The 24314-nt window shown below is 34.5% G+C and overlaps 1 protein-coding gene and 1 long non-coding RNA gene across 3 annotated transcripts; both read left to right on the top strand.

Moving 5' to 3' along the window:
- The first annotated feature begins 673 nt into the window (after positions 1 to 673).
- On the top strand, positions 674 to 14478 carry LOC128549162 (ficolin-2-like). 2 transcript variants are annotated; one of them, XM_053525590.1, is made up of 5 exons: positions 674 to 779; positions 7826 to 7962; positions 9456 to 9552; positions 10869 to 11036; positions 11339 to 14478. In XM_053525590.1, exons 2-5 carry the CDS (start codon positions 7936 to 7938, stop codon positions 11614 to 11616), a joined length of 570 nt encoding a protein of 189 aa, XP_053381565.1. In that variant the 5' UTR covers positions 674 to 779; positions 7826 to 7935; the 3' UTR covers positions 11617 to 14478. The 2 variants fall into 2 exon arrangements, with proteins under 2 accessions (XP_053381565.1, XP_053381564.1); XM_053525589.1 differs by lacking the exon at positions 674 to 779 and adding an exon at positions 4185 to 5324.
- A 6570-nt stretch (positions 14479 to 21048) lies between these two features.
- On the top strand, positions 21049 to 23942 carry LOC128549161 (uncharacterized). The gene is made up of 3 exons (XR_008367495.1): positions 21049 to 21918; positions 23022 to 23159; positions 23759 to 23942. It is a non-coding gene; the product is annotated as an uncharacterized LOC128549161 (long non-coding RNA).
- Positions 23943 to 24314: the final 372 nt, after the last annotated feature.

Raw genomic sequence — 24314 nt, 5'->3', positions numbered from 1 at the left:
CTTATATGGGTACTAGGCCACCGTCCATTTCATGAACGTTCATTTGTCAATAACGGTCAGTTTGAAATTTCCCGACAAATTTAAACTCCTTTAAATTACTGCACGCAAGAACCACATGCTCTATGCGGTCAGCGGCAACTGTTATATCTTAAATGGTTGCATATTTTGTCCCCATTTCAATAGCTCAATTTCAATAGCTCTAAACCCAGGGCCCGCCAATACCAGCTGTGGTGTTTGTGCAAAAATTGTAAACATTAACCACAGGGTTCTTCATTGTACTGACTGTGAGATGTGTTGCCACAAAAAGTGCTCAGATTTGACAGACAACATGTATAAACAATATAAGCTGTCACAGCTTTCTTTGTTCACATGCCCTGCATGTATATCCCCACATGCTCCATCTCCTGCTAGTCAGCTTCCGGCATCAGCAGATATCCCACTGAATACATCTAGTGACACATCTGAAACTTTTGATTTTAGCCAATGTGAGTCAAATGACACTGAATTTTTGACCAGGTTACAAAAGCAAAATGATCCAACCCTAAGAAATTTGTGCTTACCTAAATATTAACATTTAAGACACAAATTCCATTTTATTGACGACTGTTGACTTGCTTTTTCTAGGAGAGACTAAACTGGATGACACTTATGTTGATGCAGAGTTCTCAGTAGACAATTAGCACTTCTGAAGGGATGACAGGACATCCAGAGGTAGTGACCTAGCTGCATATCTCAGAAGTGACCTTGCTGGTGACAGAAAATCCAGTCTAGAATTTCAGGTGAGTGAATCAATTGGTGGTGATATGAAATTTGACAATATGAAATGGTTTATCTGTGGAATTTATAGGTCTCCAGCTTTACCAAATGATGAATCTTTTGAAGATATGTATAACACAATTGACAAAATTTCAGTGAAATATGTCCACAAAATAATTCTTGGAGATACAAATTATGACTATTTGAACAGATATACGAGGGATGATCAATATATAACGGGAAAATGCTTATAACTTTTTTTATTATCATATCGATCTTTTTCACATTTCAGCCAGAAGTAGGTACATATATAAGCAATGTATCGCTAAATTTTCAGGTTTATACTAATATAATGCTAAAATCAACAGTAGCTAAGGTAACGCTCAATATGCATAGGCGGGGCATTTTGAATACTTTTCACCATTTTCACGTAAGTTCAAACCGTTACAGTTTTCATTCAAGCAACGGTACGTTGGTGAAAATTAGCAGTTATGGTCACTTAAGACAAACGCGTAGGATGATGACGTCATGCACGAGTTATGACGTCATATGTTACGTCCTGCACGTGTTACTGTTCCGTGGTAGTAAGAAGGCGAAAGATCAAAAGTTTGCTCTAATTTTTTTTAGTTTTGAAGAGAAAAAGTAAAAATGAAGTTGTGCAAGAAATACAGGATACCTTTAGTGATCGTTCAATGTCGAAAACAAGAATTTATGTATGGTATGACTGATTAAACAACGGTTGGGAACATGCGTTTGATTTAACACAGAGTGGCCGGAAAGTGACGTAGACGCACGGTAAGAACGTTACAAGGGTGAAAGATCTCATAAACAGCGATAGGCGGTTAACTGTCAGAGAACTGTGTAATAAACTGAACTTGTCATATGAAATTGTCCATACAATCTTAAAGAAAAGGTTTAATAAGAGAAAATTGCAACACGTTGCATCCGGAAACGCCCAGAAAAGTTGGACCATTTCATTCTGCATCATGGCAATGCGCCATCCCACACCTCGAAAGCGACCACAAGTCACATAGAATATCTAGTAATTAATCTGCAAGATTATCCTCCTTATTCACCGGATTTGTCGCCAAATGACTTTTACCTGTTTCTGACACTGAAACGTGAATTGCGGGGTGTAAAGATGAATTGTTCATTTTCAGAACTTCGTAAGAAAGTGTTGAATGTGCTGAACGCAATTCCCAAAGATGATTATCGTAATTCACTTCTACCCTAGGTAAAATTGAAAAAAAGTGGAAACCCGTTGGCAAATGTATTAATGTAAAAGGAAAGTATTTCGAGAAGTTTTAAAAAATGTATGACATTTACTACAGTAAAGTTAAGTTTAAAACGTTGAACTCAGTTGTACGTCAATTAGCGCGTAAATGACGTTGCCCCGCCTATGGGTTTCATAGGTTGGCAAAATTTTTGTCAATTGTTAATTTTTCAATATATTTTCAAACTATTTCATGTGATTTTTTTCTAATATATCTTTTTACCCCAGTATAATATATCTCTTGAAAATGATAAGTACAAACAAATTTATAAACATTTTCCCGTTATATATTGATCATCCCTCGTAAGTGCAAAGTTTTGTGTCAGATATGTGACAATTTTTGACTTCAAAATTTTAAGTAAAGAACCACATGTTTTCCAAACTTGTCTGTGCCTAGTCTTCTTGATGTGATACTGACAAATACTCCTGCTAAATTTGATCAAACTTTTAACTTTTCATGTGGAGTCAGTGATGTTCACAACCCTACTCCTAACCCTAAACCCTTGATTCCAATATTTCGAATGTGAATATATAGTTCATAATCATTATAAAATCCGCGGCTGCTTGTTTTTGTTGTTTAAAACAGTAGTCCTCAGTTGCTTCACACAGTCACACAATGCCAAGATTATAAAAGTAAATTTGAGACTATTTTTACACGTCCAGAATATTTGTGTAATGCGGTCACGTAGAAATAGAAAAAAAACTCAAACAACGAGATGTTGAAACTTGGTACAGTAATGCGTCCATGGACTGGTCTTTGCGGTCTCCAGTTTATCCATGACAACACCGAGGCTAACAAAACTGACATCGTTCAAAAATTTCTGTGACTGAGATGAAAAAGTGGTACAAATCAATCATCCCGCTTACTCACCAGATCTAAGTCATGACTTTTCCTCTTTCCAAAAGATGCTGTCTGGGTGCAAATACTTTTCGAATGAAGCACTTTTGAGAGGTATTTTACAGTTACTTAAGACCATACCAAGAGGAAGCTACACTGCAGCGTTCACCTCTTGGATTTCTTGAAGTCAAGTCCGAATGCTTTGAATGGATAAACTAAATTTGAAGTCCGTACACAGACTGTGTACATTGTACCATATTCCAGCTCAATTGTCAGTTTTTGAATAATGACCGTCGTATATAATATACTATACAAAGTACCATTGAATAATATCTCATAGTAGACATAGTAGTATGAGTTGAATCAGTTGACAGCTACATAAACAGGTTTAGACGTAGTGTAGAAATGAGAGTCGCGATATGCCTGTAAAATACATAAACCAAGATATTGTTGTCAAAGAAGGGCTTATCCAAAATGCTGTTGCAGGCGTATATTTCACGGCATATGTGGTGCACTGAAAAACCTATGAATAAGATCACGAATTTCGTTAAGAACGGGCCCTGAATTGAGAGGAAGGTATTAGATCTGTCTATCCCTTTTGCTTTTTGACCATCGGGCTTTACATGAAAGGATATACTCTGCTTTGCACCATTTTTTTTAAACCTGATGTGTTTGAGAAAATGTACATATTAGATTTTAATCTTTGTTTACTAGTACAAATTTTAATGCCCAAACTGTGTGTGTCTTTAAAATCTGTAAAATGTAACTAATATCGCCATGTGTTGTATACAGGTTCTGTACTAATGTGCTCAAGTTTAGATCCACTTGGTGCATTTGCCATGGCAGACGTAGCACTGTTTAGTAATATTTTTATTTTAAAAAGAACTGAATACACATTGAGAGTGCAGAGAACATTTATATGTTGATTTACGATCTTGGTCATGTTAAAAGGTTCTGGTGTTGATAATTGCAAGTTCTGTCCGAGTCGTACCTTTATCAACATTATTACTGCTTGTTTTAAATTAAATTGATATCTATGACAACAATCAACAATTGTTTTCATATTTTCCCATTTTCATCTTGTTGTTTTCAAGATCATGTCAATGATTTTTGTCCAAAATACATTTGATTATCATGTTATCGACTCTTTGATATTGATAAAAGTTTGGTGATACTAGTTCTACAGATTTATAAATGTTAATAATATAACATAGATATTCATTATGTTATATTTTCTGGCCCTATGGAACCATAGAATTCATTCAATATTTATGTAATAGAATTCCGTTTAAGCCTGGATCCTGCACTTTTCATTACCTCTCATTGGAAGACTGAGACAAAGCAAGACTATTATTTTGCTTCGTTGCGATGTTCCAACCTTCTAAATACAGTAGGGCTATTATAATAATAGCTCGATCTGGGCTGCTGTATTTGGCTCGGGTGGGTTTTGCTAGATTCGATTTCACGAGGTGCGCAAACACCTAGTGTGAACCGTCCTTGTAAAATCCACGAGAGCCGAATACAAAATCCCAGATCTAGCCACTGTTGTAATTACCCTTTTATTATATACCTCCACCTTTTTTGTTTGTTGTTTTGTTATCGAACGAATTCTTAAATGTTTGTCTATGTTAAGATAGAAATTTGTGAAGTTTTTGTGTGCACTAATTATAGAATTGTGTTTGATCATGTACATTAAATGAAAATAGTCCGGCAACATACAACACAAAAGATACAATACGAATTGTCTTTCTGCCTGCTCATATTTACTTATGAAATACAAGCTGTATTTTTGACAGAATTTATATTTGTATTTAATTATATTAGTGTGTTGATGCTTCGGAATATTACATGCAAGAATAAATCCATTTAAGTGTCTGTCTAATTTTGAAAATAATGTAATATCTGCTAATTCTATTGAATAACCCTTGCATGGTTGTGTAATGCGAAAGATATTATTTATTCAAAAGCTTGAAGTCATGTGATAGAATTACGTTAAACATCATATGATCGCGTGTCTTTGAAGATAACGGGGAAAAACGAAAATTTCTTTAAGAGTGGTTTCTAGTTATTATACTGTCAGTTTATGAACGTTTAGGAACTTTTGCTTTGAAAGCTGACATGGATTAAAAATGAGGTTTCTCTTGTTTGGATGTGTCTTGACTTGTGTGGAAGTCTGGACCTTTATATCCTCTGCTGGTATAAGCTTCACGAAATACCACTATGATCTCAATTTAGCTGGATATCGGTGTGTTCCTCACAAAACTGTCTTTGAAACTGACAACGTATCTGATCCTGTACAATGTGTAAAGCAATGTCACCTCACTAAAAAATGTCGTAGCGTGTTCTACCAACCGGATTCTAACAAGTGCATCGGGTGTCGTAATAATCCTGACATCCAGACAGCAAATCTGAAAACGTGCAATGGTTCACAATACATTCGATCTAAACCAGTTTACAGTAAGTATTAGCTTAGTGTTTATTAATACCTGCACCGAAGAAACTTTAAATAGATGTTTCCCATTTTTGCTACTTATATGTTTAATGAACGTTTATTCATTTAAACTAATCTAATACATGTCAGGACAAAATTTTCTGCGGGTTTTTAATCTGCGGTCTTATTGTCTTCCGCAGAAAACGTAGAAATAAAGTTCCCGCAGAAAAAGTACTTATACGGTAATGGGATTCTTTTGTGCGAGACCCATCGTTTATGAAGTGGGCACATCTCAAAATATTTGCTGACGCACAAAACATGAAAATATCAAAAACATAAACAAAAGCTTATTTAGCAAATCAAAATTTGTCAAGTGTTTTCTTGTATTACAGATTGTATTTCTATTTATTGGTCAACATTGATCCGCCTGTTTGGTTTTAGTAAACAACTAATAATTTATCATAAATGGATATCTACTTCTAATAGAAGCTTGTTTAACCAGTCATTTCAGTATTTATTCATTCGAGTTACCATTGACAATAAAGGAGAGTATGTAATTACAATAAAAAAGGAACATTTCTATATAATTTGGAATGTTTGTAATATAAATGTAGACAAAACCTGACGATTGGATTTCAGAAATCAAATACAATTCCATTATGGTCAAAACAATGGGTGGCAAAAATCAGTATGTTCAAAACTGAAGCACTGACTTTGTCATTTTCAAGCCGGCATAAATTATTATTAAATTAATACATTGATTTTACAAGGATTACATTTCTACAATACCACAAGCATATTTGTGATACGTTTCGTCAAGACAAAATCTGTTTCCATATTGTATTAAAAAGCTTTGCATCAATTTACTTTAAAATGGGGGTGTTTCTCGACATTATTAAAACAGCTGCAGAAATTGAAATGCCAATATGTAAACATTTTATAGATAATCCTATTTTCAGCTGTGGGTTCGCAGTTTAAGATGCTCTAAACTGGCAATAGAAACTCGACACAACTTTGTATACACTTCTATTTCAACCTTTAAGTACACGAAAGATACTGTTAAGTTACGAAATCTAAATAGACGCGCAAAACTAGTACGTTTTAAAACAATTTCACAAATCTATAAAGGACACAAAAAGATTCCAACTGTCTTAGTATAAATTGAGCCGCGCCATGGGAAAACCAACATAGTGGGTATGCGACCAGCATGGATCCAGACCAGCCTGCGCATCCGCGCAGTCTGGTCAGGATCCATGCTGTTCGCTAACAGTTTCTCCAATTCCAATAGGCTTTAAAAGCGAACAGCATGGAGCCTGACCAGACTGCGCGGATGCGCAGACTGGTCTGGATCCATGCTGGTCGCAAACCCACTATGTTGGTTTTCTCATGGCACGGCTCAAATACACTTTTGCTGTGAGAACAACAATAAATAAGAACATTTCCTATTTGATCTTTTCTGTTAATTACAATTTTCTGTAAGAATGTGTTATCTGGAAAAAAAAATCACACCATGTATTCAGCTCTGATTATTACTTAATATTGCTAAATCTTCTTGTAGTTTGAATTTATGTTTTATATACAATAAAATAAGTTAAATTGAAATTAGAATTTATTAATAAATGATAATAAATTGTTTGCTTAATCCATCGGTTATTATGTCTACCACCATATAGTGGTGTGGGAGACATATTGATTTACTCCAGTCTGCGTGTCTGTGTGTCTGTCTGTGTGTGTGTGTGTTTGTCTGTCTGTCACAAAGCTTTTCCGCACTCTAAGTTGAACATTTCTTATCTGATTTTCACCAAACTTAAATAAAATGTGTTTGACCATAAGACCTCGGCCAAGTTCGATAACTAGCCAAATCGGTCCAGGCGTATTGGAGTTATGGCCCTTAAATTACCAAAAATCAGCCTTTTTAATCTTGTCCGCACTCTAAGCCAAACATTTCTCATCCGATCTTTACCAAACTTGAACAAAATGTGTTTGACCATAAGACCTCAGCCAAGTTCGATAACTAGCCAAATCGGTTCAGGCATTTTGGAGTTATGGCCCTTGAATTACCGAAAAATCGGCCTTTTTACTCTTGTCCGCACTCTAAGTCGAACATTTCTCATCCGATCTTCACCAAACTTGAACAAAATGTGTTTGACCCTGAGACCTTAGCCAAGTTCGATAACTAGCTAAATCGGTCTAGGCATTTTGGAGTTACGGCCCTTGAATTATCAAAATATCGGCCTTTTTACTCTTGTCTGCTCTCTCTGTCGAACATTTTTCATCCAATCTTCACCAAACTTGAACAAAATGTATTTTGCCATAAGACCTTAGCCAAGTTCGATAACTAGCCAAATCGGCCCAGGCACTTTCGATTTATGGCCCTTGAATTACTGATTGGATCCACTCGTCCAGACCATCTAATTGGATCTACTCGTCTAAACCGTCAAGAGAAACTAGACATTTTTGATAAGGGCAGTTGTGGGAGACATGCGCTTTTCTCAAAAGCATCTCTAGTATTTTATTTTAATGTTAGCTGAAGAAACAGACTGCAAAGCTATTTTGAAGGACAGGCGCTCTGCACCAAGTGGCATATATAAAATAAGATTATGGAAGTCAAAGAAAATAATATCAGTATTCTGTGATATGGACACAGATGGTGGAGGCTGGACGGTGAGTTTATTGGAATTCCTAATACAAATGGGCTATATAATTGACATTTCTAATACAAATGGGCTAGATAATTGGCATTCCTTATAAAAAATGGGCTAGATAATTGGCATTCCTAATTAAATGGGCTAGATAATTGGCATTCCAAATACAAATCGACTAGATAATAAATTTTAACAGTCGCGTTTGGTACACTTGTTATATGTCGTAATGAATTACACATCTCGATGAGTACGACGCTGAAAAAATAAGAAATAGTTTATTTATATGACGGTGACATTGTCAAACTGATATTGAAAAAGTGACAGTATGAAAGTTAGGTATTTCAAAACTGTCATGTATATTACAGTTTGTGCCTTTGATCAGAAAGTACAATATCATTATAACATTTAATAAACCATCTCTATATATCTGTTTTATTTAGGAAAAAAGACTGCATGCAGTTTAAAACAGTCTAAATCATAGATACGAAATTAGTATAATACCATGAAAGACAATTAGGACATTAAATTTCGTATAAATTTACAAGATAATGAATTTTTATTTATGGGGTACTCATCTTAGCAGCAGATTATGCAGTGTAGTATGCTTCGAATTATGTATTATTTGACACGTGCCATGGGAAAACAAACATAGTGGGTTTGCGACCAGCATCCGCGCAGTCTGGTCAGGATCCATGCTGTTCGCTTCCAAAGCCTAATGGAATTAGAGAAACTAATAGCGAACATCATGGATCCTGATCAGACTGCGCGGATGCGCCGGCTGATCTGGATCCATGCTGGTCGCAAACCCACTATCTTGGTTTTTTCATGGCACGGCTCATTTCGATGTTATATGCTCAACTTTACAAGTCTCCTTTAAGTATATATTCATACGCATGAAATATGACACTCTTATTTTCTTCTTGAAGTTTTTTTTGTAAAAAGTATCTTACTTAAATAAAAAAAACTTGTATTTTTAAACCGGAAATTATTAAGATGTATTGCAAACTGAAAGCAATTAATATGAAACTACATCTGGTAAAAGCGAGTAATCAAACAATTTGAACAAGCGTTTAAAATATTGTTAACATCTTTTCGAATATCTCATTAACTGAACTTTAAATTCGTCCGTAGTACACTTAAATTATTAACGCATGGAAGAATGTCCACTATTGAAAGATGCATTTCAATTACTTGAGATTATACATCTAGCAACATGTTGGTCTTGCATATCTATAGGATGTATGAGACAAAGATCTAATTCAAATATATTTTCATAAAACCTTGATATTCGGTGACAATCGTTTTTTTTTTTCTTCTTTTTTTTTTTATAAATCACGATGTCACAAAGTAAAATATTTATTATGATTCAAGTCGGTAACAAGTGTAAATATAACTGTGTGTAATAATTTGATCTCCTTCTTTGTCAAAAAGCGTCAAATATATTTCCCACATTTGCAGATGTAAATACTTGCTGAAATGTACCATTGAATTTATTTATTCTTTCATTTGTAGACGATTCATACCCGGTTTGACGGTTCGACTGACTTCAACAGAAGTTTCTCCGAATACGAAAATGGCTTTGGTGCGGTTAATGGTGAATATTGGCTAGGTAAGTTAAAATCAATTTTCCAATCTAATTTCCTCAAAATGTGATGAAGCGTTTGTGTCATACTGAAACACCTAGAAGTGCATTTTAATTATAATCTTTGGTGAGACATAATGCATTATGAGAAAGGAATGTGTTTATATTTTGCGTGTGTTCCAGAATCTGTATAAAGTTTAATTACCTTACAAACCGAGGGGTTAGAGTCTGAAGGTCCTTAGTACATATAAATAAAGAAGAAACTTACTAACTTCTGTAACTAACAGAACAAAAAATGGGAATATCATTAAAGCCTTACAAATTGCACTTAACCAGTATGTATGTCAACTTGTTTGTTTCCATGTCGTTCTTTTAAAGTGCTTTATTTCTTTATATTTTACTGCTACATTTATATTTGTCGTAATATACGGCGTATTACTGCATTTCTTATATACTGTATATTTGCAGTATATATTTCTGACTCTTATCATGACAACATGATGTGATTGTATAGTAATCATGAACCCTATCGAGGCCAAATTAAAGCATGTTAAAGCCTTTGAATAGAAAGGAAGCATTATCTAAATAAAATGTACATAATATCTTTAACGAAATATAACTATATATAATAATATGTGAAACAAAAGAGTTCGATGTTACTTAAGTGATTCGATAATTTTATTTATTATATACCTATATAAATTATGTAAAATATCGGCTTAATTTTCACAATTATATATGAACATACAGACAAAAATTCCGTACTGTACCTTTTAGGTTCCGTATTGTACCTTCCGTATTGTGTGCTGCCGGACTATTTTCATTAATATGCATGATTCGACACATTTATATAAATAGCGCATATAAACACTTTACTAAGTCCCGTTTAATATTGATAAACATTGAAAATTTCATTAAAGAACAAAACAAGAATCAAAATGGTAAAGGTATATAATAAAAGGGTCATTATAACAGTAGCTAGATCTGGGACTTTGTATTCGGCTCTCGTGGAATTTGCAAGGTCGGATCACACTCGGTGCTTGCGCGTCTCGTGAGATCCGATCTGACAAAATCCACTCGAGCCGAATACTGCATCCCAGATCAAGCTACTGTTATAATAACCCTATTATATCATACGAGTTTCGTAGTAATTAACGTGTTATACAATAACATAGAAAATTAAAACGTTTTCTTGTTAATGTTGTGGTACTAGAATGAGAATGTTTAGACGTTCGCTTACAAAGTTTATAAATCTGAATTTACCGCCATAAAGTGAATTGTGAATGCTACGAAAATATACTCACAATAAAACAGTGTGAATCTTTTCAAGATGATCGTTTTAGGACTGAAATATATTCAAGAACTCGCTGACAAAGGTACAAATGAGATTCGACTGGAAGTGACGAGTAAACAGGATGAAGATTACTTCGAAAACTATAAAGACTTCAAGCTGTTAAATGGCTCCGATTACGTACTTTCAATCAATCCCGACACAGCAGAATCGTATCCAGGTAGAATAAAATTTAAATAGAATTACTATGTAGAGTTGTGTTAGACATGGCAAGAGTATGAAACCAGTTAGTTGTTGTTTGAACAGGTTAGCCAACATACTAAAAGTTACCTTTTTTGAGGTTTGTTATTCTATATGACAGCACCTGTAATGTTCTTTTTCAAACTCCTGTGCCTACTAATAGATTATGACAGAGAGATGGATTCTCCAGCGCGTTGACGGGATTACTTGTTATACAACTTGTTTACCGTATAGATATTTGATTTATTCTTATTAACTCAAAACCTTAATATAATGTTCCAGTTTTGACAAACGGCTTCTTGGCGTTTGCCTATTTGAAGGGTTATCCATTTTCAACCTTCGACAGAGATATGGATGCATGGAAGGACAACTGTGCCCGGTTAGAAAGAGGCGGATGGTGGTATCGCGACTGTGGGAGTATGAACCTTAACGGTGAATTTTGTGAATATTCCTGCGACCACAAAACCTACAGCGTAGAAATAGGTTATTATGTGTACGGATTTGCTGACTCGAAACAACTGAAGACATCTCGAATGTTAATAAGACGCTATGCAAAATGAAACACACTTCGACCGAAACAAAGCCTGATAAGGATTGTATACTTTTCCAGTAATTGGAAAATATATTTCGAACATTCATAGTACTAGAACATTTTGTCTAAATTAGCCATGAATTATTGTTACTTTAAGTACAAAGGTGTTGTAATATAAAATTTAAAAGTGACTAGCGACAATAACAACGTACTACTTACGTAGACCATTGCATAATATATCTCAGTAAGTTTTGCCATTTAAAAGTTGCTGTAAACACTGCAAAAACTTAAATGGTATTATTTTTCACGCAATTGTGTAAATCCCTGTTATGCATCTTAACGCTTTTATCCACATTTCATAGTGCACTACAAAGCTACGTCTGCGTACCTCAATTAAGGAACTCAACACCCGAGTGAGGCTCCAACGCACATCTGTCAAAGGCAAGTGTTTTGAACTCAGCGACCTTAACCTGTCGTACAGAGGCCCACGACCAAATAAACATATATTCGTAATGAAATTAGCAGTAAAGTATATCTATTATCACAATAGTACACAGAAAAATATGGCAAAAACGTTTACAAGTGTAATGTAGTGATGTACAATGTTTAACTTATGCAATTTTCATGTTGCACAGAGTAAAAGGTAATGCACATATTTGCATCTGAAGCCTCATTTTTATGTAGTATAATGTAGCCGACAAATTGATGCATGCATACAGACTAAACAGAGATGCAATATTTTGCATCAGTTCATGTCGAAATATCTTAATGCCTCGTTTAAGTCATTTGTATATGTTCTTTTGTGATAAGAAAAAAACCCAGAAATATTTCAAATTTGCAAGCTCTGTGTCATTTGTCAGTTAAATGGACACTAAACTAATAATATTGATCTTACAAAAGGTTCATGTTTATTTTGTTTTACATTCTTATGTCGTCTTTCATAGCATACTACTTGAACAAATTATGAATCATATAACACAAAAGTAGGTGACTATTACCTAAGTGTCATTGTGTATTATCTAGAGATCCTCTTGAAAGTAAGCATGAATTTTCGTACATCAATTTAAACAAAAAATGTTAGTTATTTCACAGATTCTATTAGCTAACACAACAGCAGTCTTTAAGTGTTGTATGGCGGCTGTAAAACGTTTCCTCGTACTTAGACTTAGTGTTGTTAGACTGTGACTCAATGCAGACTTGGAGCGTCGGTTTAAATTACAGACTCCGGTACATACCGGATTAACTGAATTTGAACGAAAATACTTTAAATGTATATATTTAGTAACCATGGTGATAATAACCCTAACCTTTAGTCAGTATTTTATGCATATTGTACACTAAATGCATGCGGACATGCAAAACTATGCTACAATTGATAATCCCTTTCGGGCATGCACAGAAGACCGCTCCAAGTCTGTTATGAGTTACATCGGTGTTGTTATATCTATCATGGAATACATTCATTAGTACTGTAATTGCAACCCACTTCAACAAGTGCTAGAGGGTGTGAGAGGTGTTGCCCATTTCATAACCTCTCATGAACACAATCAATTAAACCTGGTCTGTTATCATGTTGCTTTTAAACTTACAGAAGACATTGGCAAAGATTTTATTTGTAATTGATGATGATATGAATATGAACCTAATCTGAACTATGTTTCTACCACTTCTCATTTTTAATTAGACTATTATAACTTTGAGCTCAGACGGTCAGCAGATCTTCCTTGTTACAAACCAAGCCGTTTCGCTCATGTACTTTTATACACTAACTCACTGTTTTGTTTTTCTGATTTAATATTTCAGTGTTTGGTAAAAGTTTGTGTATTCTATGTTGTATATTTTTTTGTATTATATTGAATTTAAGTAAGACAACTGTGTTAGAGAATGCAGCTGGCACGATAACATGGGATGAAAGGTGTTTTTAGTGCAACATGCAACTAAACGTAGGATTCCATATTTAAACAGTTTTTAAAGGTTAAAATGCAGTTTCTTTGAAAAGTATGAAATATTATGAAAGAGTGTTATTCGTTGGCAGCATGTATGTCTGTAAAGGTTGAAATATCGTATTTTACAATCCAGGTGTAAGAAAAGGATTGGTAAAATGATTGCGTTATACAATAAAACTTGCATGTTTCAAAATATATTGCTACGTGCATCAGTGTCACTGCATTTTTATGAGAGCGGTAATTGACCGCAATGTCATATCAAAATTTATTGCATTAATTCAGAAATATGAGTGTCTTGTATTACTTTTGTAAAAAACAATACATTTATTTAATGTAATTGATATTTTTTTAATGTGGAATCATCGCTCTTACAATTATACTAGTAGCAGTGTTGAAATACTGCGGAGGTATATTAGTAAGGTTACAAATTATATAAATAGTATCGACACATGCTTTCAGATGTTTTAAAACTGGAATTTGAGAAAAAAAGACGTTTCAAGCCAGTAAATATATAAGTAATTATTGAATTTTTGTCACAGATTTGATGGTACAAAAGGACATACTGTTCTGATAAAATGAATTATATTCACTGTATATCTATATTTGTGTATATGCTTTGATTTGATGTATGAGAAGAAGTTTAATTTTTTTCTGTATGCTTTATCTAATTACATATGTTTATGTAATTCTGTGCTGTTTTTCCAATCAAGAAAATGAGAACATTGGGAAAAAAGAATATCATTATTTATATTACCGCCAGGTTTAAACTTAGAAAGAAACGAAATTTAGTCCCAAAACAAATAACGTGATGCAAACAAAACTAAATGATCACAGTATAAAAGCATTTGTGATTTTCTGTGATGTATGATCAAATATAACAATGTATGTGTTTATTTTATTTGAGTGAACTGTTCTTCTATGTTGTAATAAACTATTTGAAAGAATGTACTATGTAATGTTTTTATTTTACAATTTATATATTATTAATAAAAGTAAAATATCATTGGTTGTCCAATAAAGTGTTGGTGGCGAACTAGTGAAGTGTTGCAAGGTCGATGTTCCCCTCCAAGAGCGAGGTCTTATTATTTGTTTCCCGTTTCTGCCTCTCAGGAGCGTTAGGAGTGAAACGTTGTCAGCTGCGTCTGACGTACGTTACGAGTCAACTTAGTTTTCTTGGTTTTTCCTAAATGCAGATGGGGTATAGTAGGAGTGAAGTGTTGTTGGTTTCCCTTTATAAGCGTATAAGATACACTAGGATGTAAATATTATTGGTCGTCCCTTTATGTGTTGGTTTTCCCTTTATGCGTGTAGGGTACGTTGGGACTGAAGTGTTGTTGGTTTTCTCTTTATGCGTTTAGGGTACGTTAGGGCTAAAGTGTTGTTAGTTTTCCCTTTATGAGTATTGGGTACGTTAGAGCTGAAATGTTGTTTGTTTTCCCTTTATGCGTTTTGGGTACGTTAAGGCTGAAGTTTTGTTGGTTTTCCCTTTATGAATATTGAGTACCTTAGTACCGCGTTTACGGTACATTATGGTGTAAGTGTTGTTAGTTTTCCCTTTCTGAGTATTGGGTTCGTTAGGGCTGAAGTGTTGTTGGTTATCCCTTTATGAATATAGGGTACGTTGGGGCTGAAGTGTCGTTGGGGTTCCCTTTATGCGTTTAGGGTACGTTAGGGCCGAAGTGTTGTTGTTTTTTTCTTTTATGAGTATTGGGTACGTTAGGGCTGAAGTGTTGTTGGTTTCCCCTTATGAGTATAGAGTACGTTAGGGCTGAAGTGTTGTTGGTTTTACCTTTATGAGTATTTGCTACATTAGGGCTGAAGTGTTGTTTGTTTTCTTTTTATGCGTATAGGGTATGTAAGGGCTGAAGTCTTGTTAGTTTTCCCTTTATGCGAATTAGGTACGTTAGAGCTGAAGAGTTGTTGGTTTTTTCTTTATGAGTTTTGGGTACGTTAGGGCTGAAGTTCTGTTGGTTTTCCCTTTAAGCGTATAGGATACGTTAGGGCTGAAGTTTTGTTGGGTTTTCCTGTATGAGTTTTGGTTATGTTAGTACGGGATTGTTGTTGGTTTTCACTTTTATGCGAAAAGGGTACGTTAGGGCTGAAGTATTGTTGGTTTTCCCTTTATTGTTATGGGTACGTTAGGAATGAATCATGGTTTGTTTTCCATTTATGCATACGAAGTATTTTAGGAGTGAAGTGTTACTGGTTTTTCTATTTGGCGCATGACGTACATTAGGAGTGAAATGTTGTTGGTTTTCGCTTGATGCGTATTAGGTACATTAAAACTCACGTTGATTATATCCGTTTTTGTATATGAGATAATTTAGGACTTGAGCGTTGTTGGTTTTCCCTTTTTGTGTGTGAGATACCTTAGGGATAAAGAAGTGTTGTTGGTTTTCTTTCTAATTATTCGTATGAGGTACGTAAGGCTGATTTCATGTTGTTTTCCCTTTATTCGTATATGGTATGTTAGAACTAAAGTGTTGTTGTTTTCCTTTTTTGGAGTATGAGGTATTTTAGGAGTGAAATATTGTTGTTCTCTCTTTTTGCGTATGAGATACGTTAGGAGTAAAGTGTTGTTAATTTTTTTTATATATGCGTATGACGCACGTTAGACCTGAAATATTGTTGTTTCAATTTTGTTCTTTATAGGTACGGTAGGACTGAATGTTTTCCCTTTCGCGGGTATAAGGTATGTTATGAGTGAATTGATGTTGTTTTCCTTTATGTGCTTATGAGGTATATTAGGACTGTAGTGTTGTTGTTTTTCTTTTTGTGCGCTTGAGGTACATTAGGAGTAAAATGTTGTTGTTTTTTCCTTCATGCGTATGAGATACGTCAAGAGTGACGTGTTGTTTTTTCTTGCTTGTGTAGGACGTATGTAAGGAGTGAAGTATGCTTAGTTTTTCAATCATGCCCACGATCGTTGAGGGTGAAGTAGTGGTAGCATTTTTATCTTTATAAGTATGAAACACATTACCAGGAAAGTGGTGTTAGTTTTCACGGGATGCATAAGTAGTTGGTTACGAGTAAGGTTTTGTTAAGTTTTCCCTTAATGATTATCATGAGCGACCGGAGGGGAGTATTGTTCGTTTTTCCGTCACTGTAAGCGACGAACGTTTAAATTGAACTAGTGATTTACATTAAAAGAAGGTTTTGTTAGACTTTACGTATGTTGATATGGAGATTTTCTTAGATTTCCTGTTTTGTGTATAATGTAAGTTCTAATGGAAGTGTTGTTAGTTTTCTTTTTATGCACATGACCTAAAAGATTCGTGTTGAGAGAAGTTTCGTTGGATACACTAAGTTTCGTCTGAAGTTAAATGTTGTACGTTTGACAACCTTCCTGATATGTGAGTAGCATACGTTAGGAGTGTGATATTATTACATGCGTTTGGAGTTTTATATTTATCGTTTTCCTATTATGTAAAGGACAGACGTGGTATGAGATGTATATGACATACGTTAGGAGTGAAGTGTTGTGAGATATGTTTGATATACGTTAGAAGTTAAGTGTTGTGAAATGTGCATATCTCACAACACTTCATTCCCAACTGATGGCATACAAATCTCACAACACTTCACTCCTAACGTATGTCATACAAAACTCACAACACTTCACTCCTAACGTGTGTCATACACATCTAACAACACTTCACTCCTAACTTATGTCATACACATCTCAAAGCACGTCACTCCTTACGTGTGTTAGATATATATGAGAAACGTAAGAAATGAAGTGTTGTGAGATCTATACGACATACGTTAGAGTAAAGTATTGTGAGGTGTGTATGACGTACGTTAGGAGTGAAGGTTTGTTAGATGCGTTTAAGGTACGGTACTTCAGAAATGAAGTGTAATTAGCTTTCCCATTACCCGTATAAAGTAGGTTAGGACGAAGCTTTTCCACTATAGGTATGATGTCAGTAAATAACGTAATACTAGCCTGCACTTGTACACTGGAAAGGAAATGTGTGTCTGGATTGGAAAGTAATTTGTAACTAAAAACAGATATGAGACAACCAATATGACAAAAATATCAGTATTTTATTCCAACAGATTCAAAGGTATAATTTTTATTTGTCATTATAAAGTTGTGTTTATTTTCAAAATAAACTGATGTAATAACCATAATGACAACATAATCATGTGAAAAAGACTAGACTTCTTGGCGAAAGCAGCCCTGTACCTTGACACATTCTCTTAACGCAACACTACTATATTGATATTTTTTCTGTATTGTACTTAAAATTACCAAACACACAATTATAACTTGGCATTCATTTGGCAAATATGTTGCTGATAATAGGTTGAAGTTTCAATAAAGCCGGATTGTCACACAGTTCAGACAAAATTCATTTCATATAATGTATATACTGTAGATATTGTTATATTGGCGATGTTTTTATTTTCGCAATATTGGCGAATTATTCAACTCGCGATTTCGTGAATTCAAATATCCATCATTTCCTAAAACACGAACACTCACGCTTCGCATTTTCATAACACAACGAATGAGAACCCAAAAATCATCCATTCTACAGCAGGAATATGATGTTGGTATTCTTCTGGTTTAGATGTTACCTAATATGTTGTTATTTATTGTATAAAGTATCACTGAATTCATTGTTTTCTTTTATAGCTCTGTACGTAGAAACTCATGTGTAATATTGACAGTACTGCTTTTCTGACAATGTAATAATATTACTCTCTATAACATAAAAGTATGACACTTTAAAAGTCAGTGAATAGATAGAGTTTTCCTTATAAAACTCTTCGATTGATAAACACATATTTCATATTTCAAGGTATTTCTTGAATTTCTGAAATTGGATTTGGTGAAAAACTTGATAAGTACTTGTTGTTAAATTTCGAAGTATTATCCCTCATACATTGTCTGAAAAGTACTAGGCAAACGCTTAATTGAATATATTAATAATAAATGTGTTGTTACATAAACAAATCATCAGTACGCATAAAGGGAAAAGTGCAAAAAACACTTTCATTTAAACCATAATTATACATTTGTATGCACAACACCTGTTGGTGAAGATAGACTTTTCAAATGCTACATTTGAAGTCTGTTATAAAACGACGATAAGAGGTAAACATTATTGCACTGAAAACCCAAGGTTTTACCAAATATTCAAATTACAAACCGCTGACAATCCAAAGTTTTAACACATATTCAAAGACAAACAGAACAGTATATGTAGGAACAACCTACGGCAATTATTTGCATTCAGATTCGTCTTGCTTATCTCCCTTTGATAGAGTAAATTAATAATTAAAGATAGTATTTAAACACAATATTCCCAAAAGTGTACAGAGAAGACTATTTATAATAGGTCGAATAGCTAGCGTTGTGTATAAGTAGCAGGATAATTTTATTACAGATTTTACAACAGACAGAAGGCTAAGTATATTTTATAGTGAAAGTTATTTTCAAACAAGAGCTGTCACTAATGGTGACAAATGCCCCTGCAGCGCCTTGACCTTTGACCTGGTGACCTTGACCTTGATCTCGTAACCCCAAAGTCAGTAGGGGTTGTGTACTCAATAAGTGCTATCAGTATGTGAAGTTAGAAGTTCCTGGGGTTCAGTGGTTCGCGAGTAAAGTGCCTTCATGCAAAAAGTTAACATTGGACCATGTGACCTTGACCTTTAACCTGGTAACCCCAAGGTCAGTAGGTGTCGTGTACTCAATAAGTACTATCAGCACGCGAATGTTTGAAGGTCCTGGGTGCAGTGGTTCGCGAGTAAAGTGCCTTCATGCAAAAAGTTAACATTGGCCCTTGTGACCTTGACCTTCGATCTGGTGACCCCAAAGTCAGTAGTTTTTGTGTACTCAATAAGTACTATCAGCATGTGAAGGTTGAAGGTCCTGGGTATAGTGGTTCGCGAGTAAAATGCCTTCATGCAAAAAGTTAACATTGGCCCCTGTGACCTTGACCTTTGATCTGGTGACCCCAAAGTCTGTAGGAGTTGTGTACTCAATAACTACTATCAGCATATGAAGTTTGAAGGTCCTGGATGCAGTGGTTCGCGAGTAAAGTGCCTTCATGCCGATCGAACGAACGAACAAACTAACGAACTAACGAACGGACGGACAGTTGAAAACTAATATGCCTCCCTTCGGGGTCATAATTAGCAAAGAGAAAAAAAGGCAAATAACCGACAGGAATGCTGCCTCCCCAGCAGTTCCCTGCGAAGTTTTAAAAATCAACTAACGTTAAAAATATTCAGATAACATGTCCATCCCCTCTCTCCTATTAGAAGTTGTACAGTTTGGGCAAAAGCTAATTTGGTTTCATTTGTTCACATAATTTTGCTTCATATGTCCGGCGTCAATCTGTTTTAATACTAAACATTTGGTCTCTCAATATCTAATCTCCACCCATCCCTCCAGATATATTTCGCATATTTCTCATAATGACTGAATATCTTTCAGTACTTCAGATAGTTGCTCATGGGAGGAAATGAGATGACTGTTTTCAAAATATTATCTTTATGAGAAACGTTTTGTTTCAATGAAAATGTTTGTTAAGGTATATTTAATGACATTGTAATTCATATGTGATTTATAATGACTGGTACAAAACGGAATTTTATTTCACGATAAACTGGTACTGGCTTACATTTTTATGTACTTTGATTATTTTGTGTTTATCAATATATCATTACTTAAACACACGGCACTATCTTACTATGATAAAGGTTGCCTAAAGCGTATGAATAACATTAATTACAATAGGTTTTTTTTCTAGCTTTTAGATAACATTGATAATTGTTATGAGCCGGGCGTTATTAGAAAGAAGAACAAGCAACAGACATCAAATAAAACTATATAGCAAAATTGAATACACAGTATACTATTTTAGTACTGATATCAAAATACTATCGAAATGATTTTTCAATATTTTTTTAAAAATGAAATCTTTGATTAAAGTCAATATGATTTTTCAAAAAAATGTTAAGATATAATCATTGATTAAATTCAATATTATGGTAACTCTTTTACAGAACATTTAATCTGAAAAAAGATTTTAACTCCAAAGACGTTAGTTCCAAAGAAAAAGATACTAAAAACTGTTTCCTTATATGTGACGTCGTCTTTGAAAACCGGTCCAGATGCGGCATGACGTAATATCGAGAAACGACGTTTAAAGTTGCGCCAAGTTTACGCGCGCAGCTTTCTTACACATGTTTTAATTAGCAAAAGTTTGACCGTTAAAGTACGACTGCTTGTTACATGATTGATAACAGCCTATTACAGAAAGAATATTTAGACATCAGACCTGTAAAAATATAGTGGTATTACGCCTGAGGCAAAATATTTCGTTCAAAATCAGTTGTTTCCCCTTCGCTATGTTTCCGGTTTCGGATTTTCTGTCTGTATCTGTATCTGTATGTTTTACAGTGTAGGGCCTGTTACAGCTTCGCACACTGGAGGGAGGCGCTTAATCGTGAAGAAGGGCAGACTTGAAGCCCTCTGTTGTCTCTTCGCGGACCACCCTATCGTCCAGGTGGTTCCATTCAATTACAGTTTTCACAAAAAATGAATTTTTCAATTGCTCAGATTTACAATGCTTAACACTAAAACCTCTGGTATTGTTTATTACTTGGTTTTCAACAATGTTTGACACATGGAAGTCACTATATGATTTTGCTCTGATTTGTCTTTTACGAGTTACAGTTTGTAGGTAATCCGATGAGTGTATAGCTGGCACCAGACCCCCGGCCACTTTGTAGAGAAATACAAGTCGACTGGTTCTTCTACGATCCTGGAGTGGAGTTAGTTTGAGAGATTCCAACATGTTTGTGACCGATCCTTTTTCTCTAGACCTGTAGTCGCCGGTAATAAATCTCGCTGCCTGACGCTGGATAGTTCTAACTTATTAATATCGCCTTCTAAGTAAGGGTCCCAAACAATAGCACTATATTCGAGAGTTGATCGTATTAAAGCTAAGTAGGCACTTTTTCTGCATTCTGATGGACAGTGACGAATGTTTCTACGGAGTAGAGCCAAGGTTGAATTTGCCTTTTTTGTAATTTTGTTAATGTGCTTAGTCCATGTAAGGTCTTCAGATAGTGTTAGACCCAGATATGGGTTCTCAGTTACTTGCTTAAGTATATGACCACACAAAGAATAGAAGTGAGGATTTTTGCAATTTACACTTATGACATAACATTTTTTTGCATTAAGCTTCATGCCCCACTTATCCGCCCAGAGTTCAAGGTTTTTTAAGTCACTTTGAAGTAAGTCGTAATCTTTTTGGTTTTTATGGATTTTATCAGGGAAGCATGTGAAGTTTACTTTTGTTTAACTACCTTTTGTTCAACGATGAAGGGATCTGAGACTTGTAATACTGTTTACTGATTTGGTAAGTACCGTTTATAAACAGTAGTTAATGAAGATTCTCTAATATATTTGAAACTTTCACTGAAATAAGTCGGTCTTTTACCCGGAAGTGAATCCAAAACATACTGAGGGAAATTTATGAAATTTATCTTGCGGCCACTAAACACAGATGATTTCACTATGCCTGTGTATTTAATATAAAATGGCCAGTTGGGTTATCACAAAGATTATTGAAGGCAGGTAGCTTCTTACTCCAGGTGACCAGGATTCATCAAATTAGTTCATTGTCCATAGTAAGCATTATTATGGAAAAATACAATATACATGTAGCAATGATAATTAATAAATTTGATGCAGACTTATAGATGCCTGCCTGTGTCACAGCATTTCTCGAAAAGTCCCCTCTCAAGTAGTAGCCAAGGTATTTTAAAAGGAAATATGCAGATGTCCGGTAACCGGACGCCTACCCTGCATTCTAGCTGTCCGGCAACAATACGACTAGCCTCTCCGCGAATGTTTTTCTAGCTGTTCGGCGATCTTTTTATATATGAATACTGTAAGGAATTTTTTTAGGAAATAAATTTATTGTATCATTTTTTTGGCATAGGTTTGAATATCCACCTGTAAGGCGTATACAATATTTTAAAATTGATTACCGGACACCTAGAAAACCCCTATAGGATTGAAATTTGGATAGGCTAGGCGTCCTGTTACCGGTTGGCTAGAACACCGGCTAGGTTTCTGGTTACCGGATGTCTAGACACTTCCATTTATAAAATGGTAACTGTTTTTGCTGTGGGTCTCATAAGTCATGTTATTTCTGTCTGGTGACTACTCTCTTTCCATTATTGTTGATTCAGAATGTTTTGTAACAGGATGATTTTATTTTTGGATAGTGGGAATTTATGACATATAATGAAAATCTTTTTAATTTTGAAATTTTTGAGCCTTGCTTTGTGTAAAACAATTTATGATCCTTTAAAAAATAGATTCATAGTATAATAACTTTTATAGTATTTTGTGGTAAGTTAATGAAACCTTTCACATTCACATTATTAATTTAGTATTCATGAAGTTTTTGATTTTTAGTGATGTTTACAGTACATGTAATGTATCTTCTTTCAGATAATATTCCTTGTTCCTTTGATGGTTCATTCCACTATACAGCTGGTTCATATACCCTACAACAGCCAGGAAATTGGTCTGTTTACTTTAAGATCCCAAGAAAATGTAACATATTTTGGATGTGCTTTGAGGAATCAGGTAAGTAACATGCAGCTAATGGCTCTTATTAAAATTTTAATGCAATATATTATTTATTTATACCTCTGTCTAGGTTTTGTTGGAGCCAATTCAAAATAAGTCTACTTCTACACTAATGATTTGTACAATGTATGTAATATGACTATTAAATGGCTTAAACTGACAAAACTGGCATTATTGAAATTTAATTTCAACAATCTGGTTTTGAGGAGGATCAGTTGGTGTAAAGTCTTCATTACATTGGCTATTAGCCTGAGAAAAGTCTGTGGTACTTAATAAGTACATGGATAATTTGAATGCTTAACACAACATGTACATGTGAATAAGTTGATATCTCATTAACTTGTAGAATATAGTTCTAAATAATAGGAATTTTAATTAAGTATTCGAAGTAAATCAATTAATTGTAATTTAGTTTAATTGTAATGTGATTATTTTCAAATTTAATTAACCCATTCTTGACTTAGACATTGTGATGTGATTGAATTTATTTACCAGTTTTATTGCACCAAGAATATAGATTAAAATGAAGACTGTAAAGCCTGAGATACATGAAGATAACAGATACTTTTACTAAAGACTTTTAAATCTTTTTTCAGGAAGGCAAGTGTTTCCTCTTGTTTATGAAGCAACTGAGTTGGTTAAGGGGCAGACAACTTGTGAGCATGGTACATCACTACCTGTATTGGTATTCCATTTTGACAATGCTGCTAGCTAGAATAGAAATAACATCTTGCTGTGGTACGGTCTGTGGAGACTTTTACTAGGTAACAACCATTTTTGATAGCTGTTAAAACAGTGTATACTTTTAACCCTTAGGCTGCATGAGGCAGCTATGTCTGTCTTTGCTACCAGTGCAGATCAAGATCAACCTACACATCTGTGCAGTCTGATCATGATCTGCAGTGTTTGATACTTAGCAAATTTTCTATGAGAACCCCCTATAAGCTATAAATGGTACTGTCTCTATTTAAAGATGGAGTAGTCAATTTTACAAATTTAGCAGGTTAAGGATTAACCCAATAAATGCAAAAATTGTTTTTTTAGAACATCCTATTTTGCAGTAATCAAAATCTACAAACAAAGTACTTTTTATATACTGACAGCACGCTGTTGTCAGTCTGTTTGTCAATATTTTAGAGCATTGGTTGTAAG

The sequence above is a fragment of the Mercenaria mercenaria genome, chromosome 15, assembly GCF_021730395.1.
Source record: "Mercenaria mercenaria strain notata chromosome 15, MADL_Memer_1, whole genome shotgun sequence".
Classification (NCBI taxonomy): domain Eukaryota; kingdom Metazoa; phylum Mollusca; class Bivalvia; order Venerida; family Veneridae; genus Mercenaria; species Mercenaria mercenaria.
The sequence above is the reverse complement of the archived record's forward strand: the minus strand, read 5'-3'. Positions and strand labels throughout refer to the sequence as shown.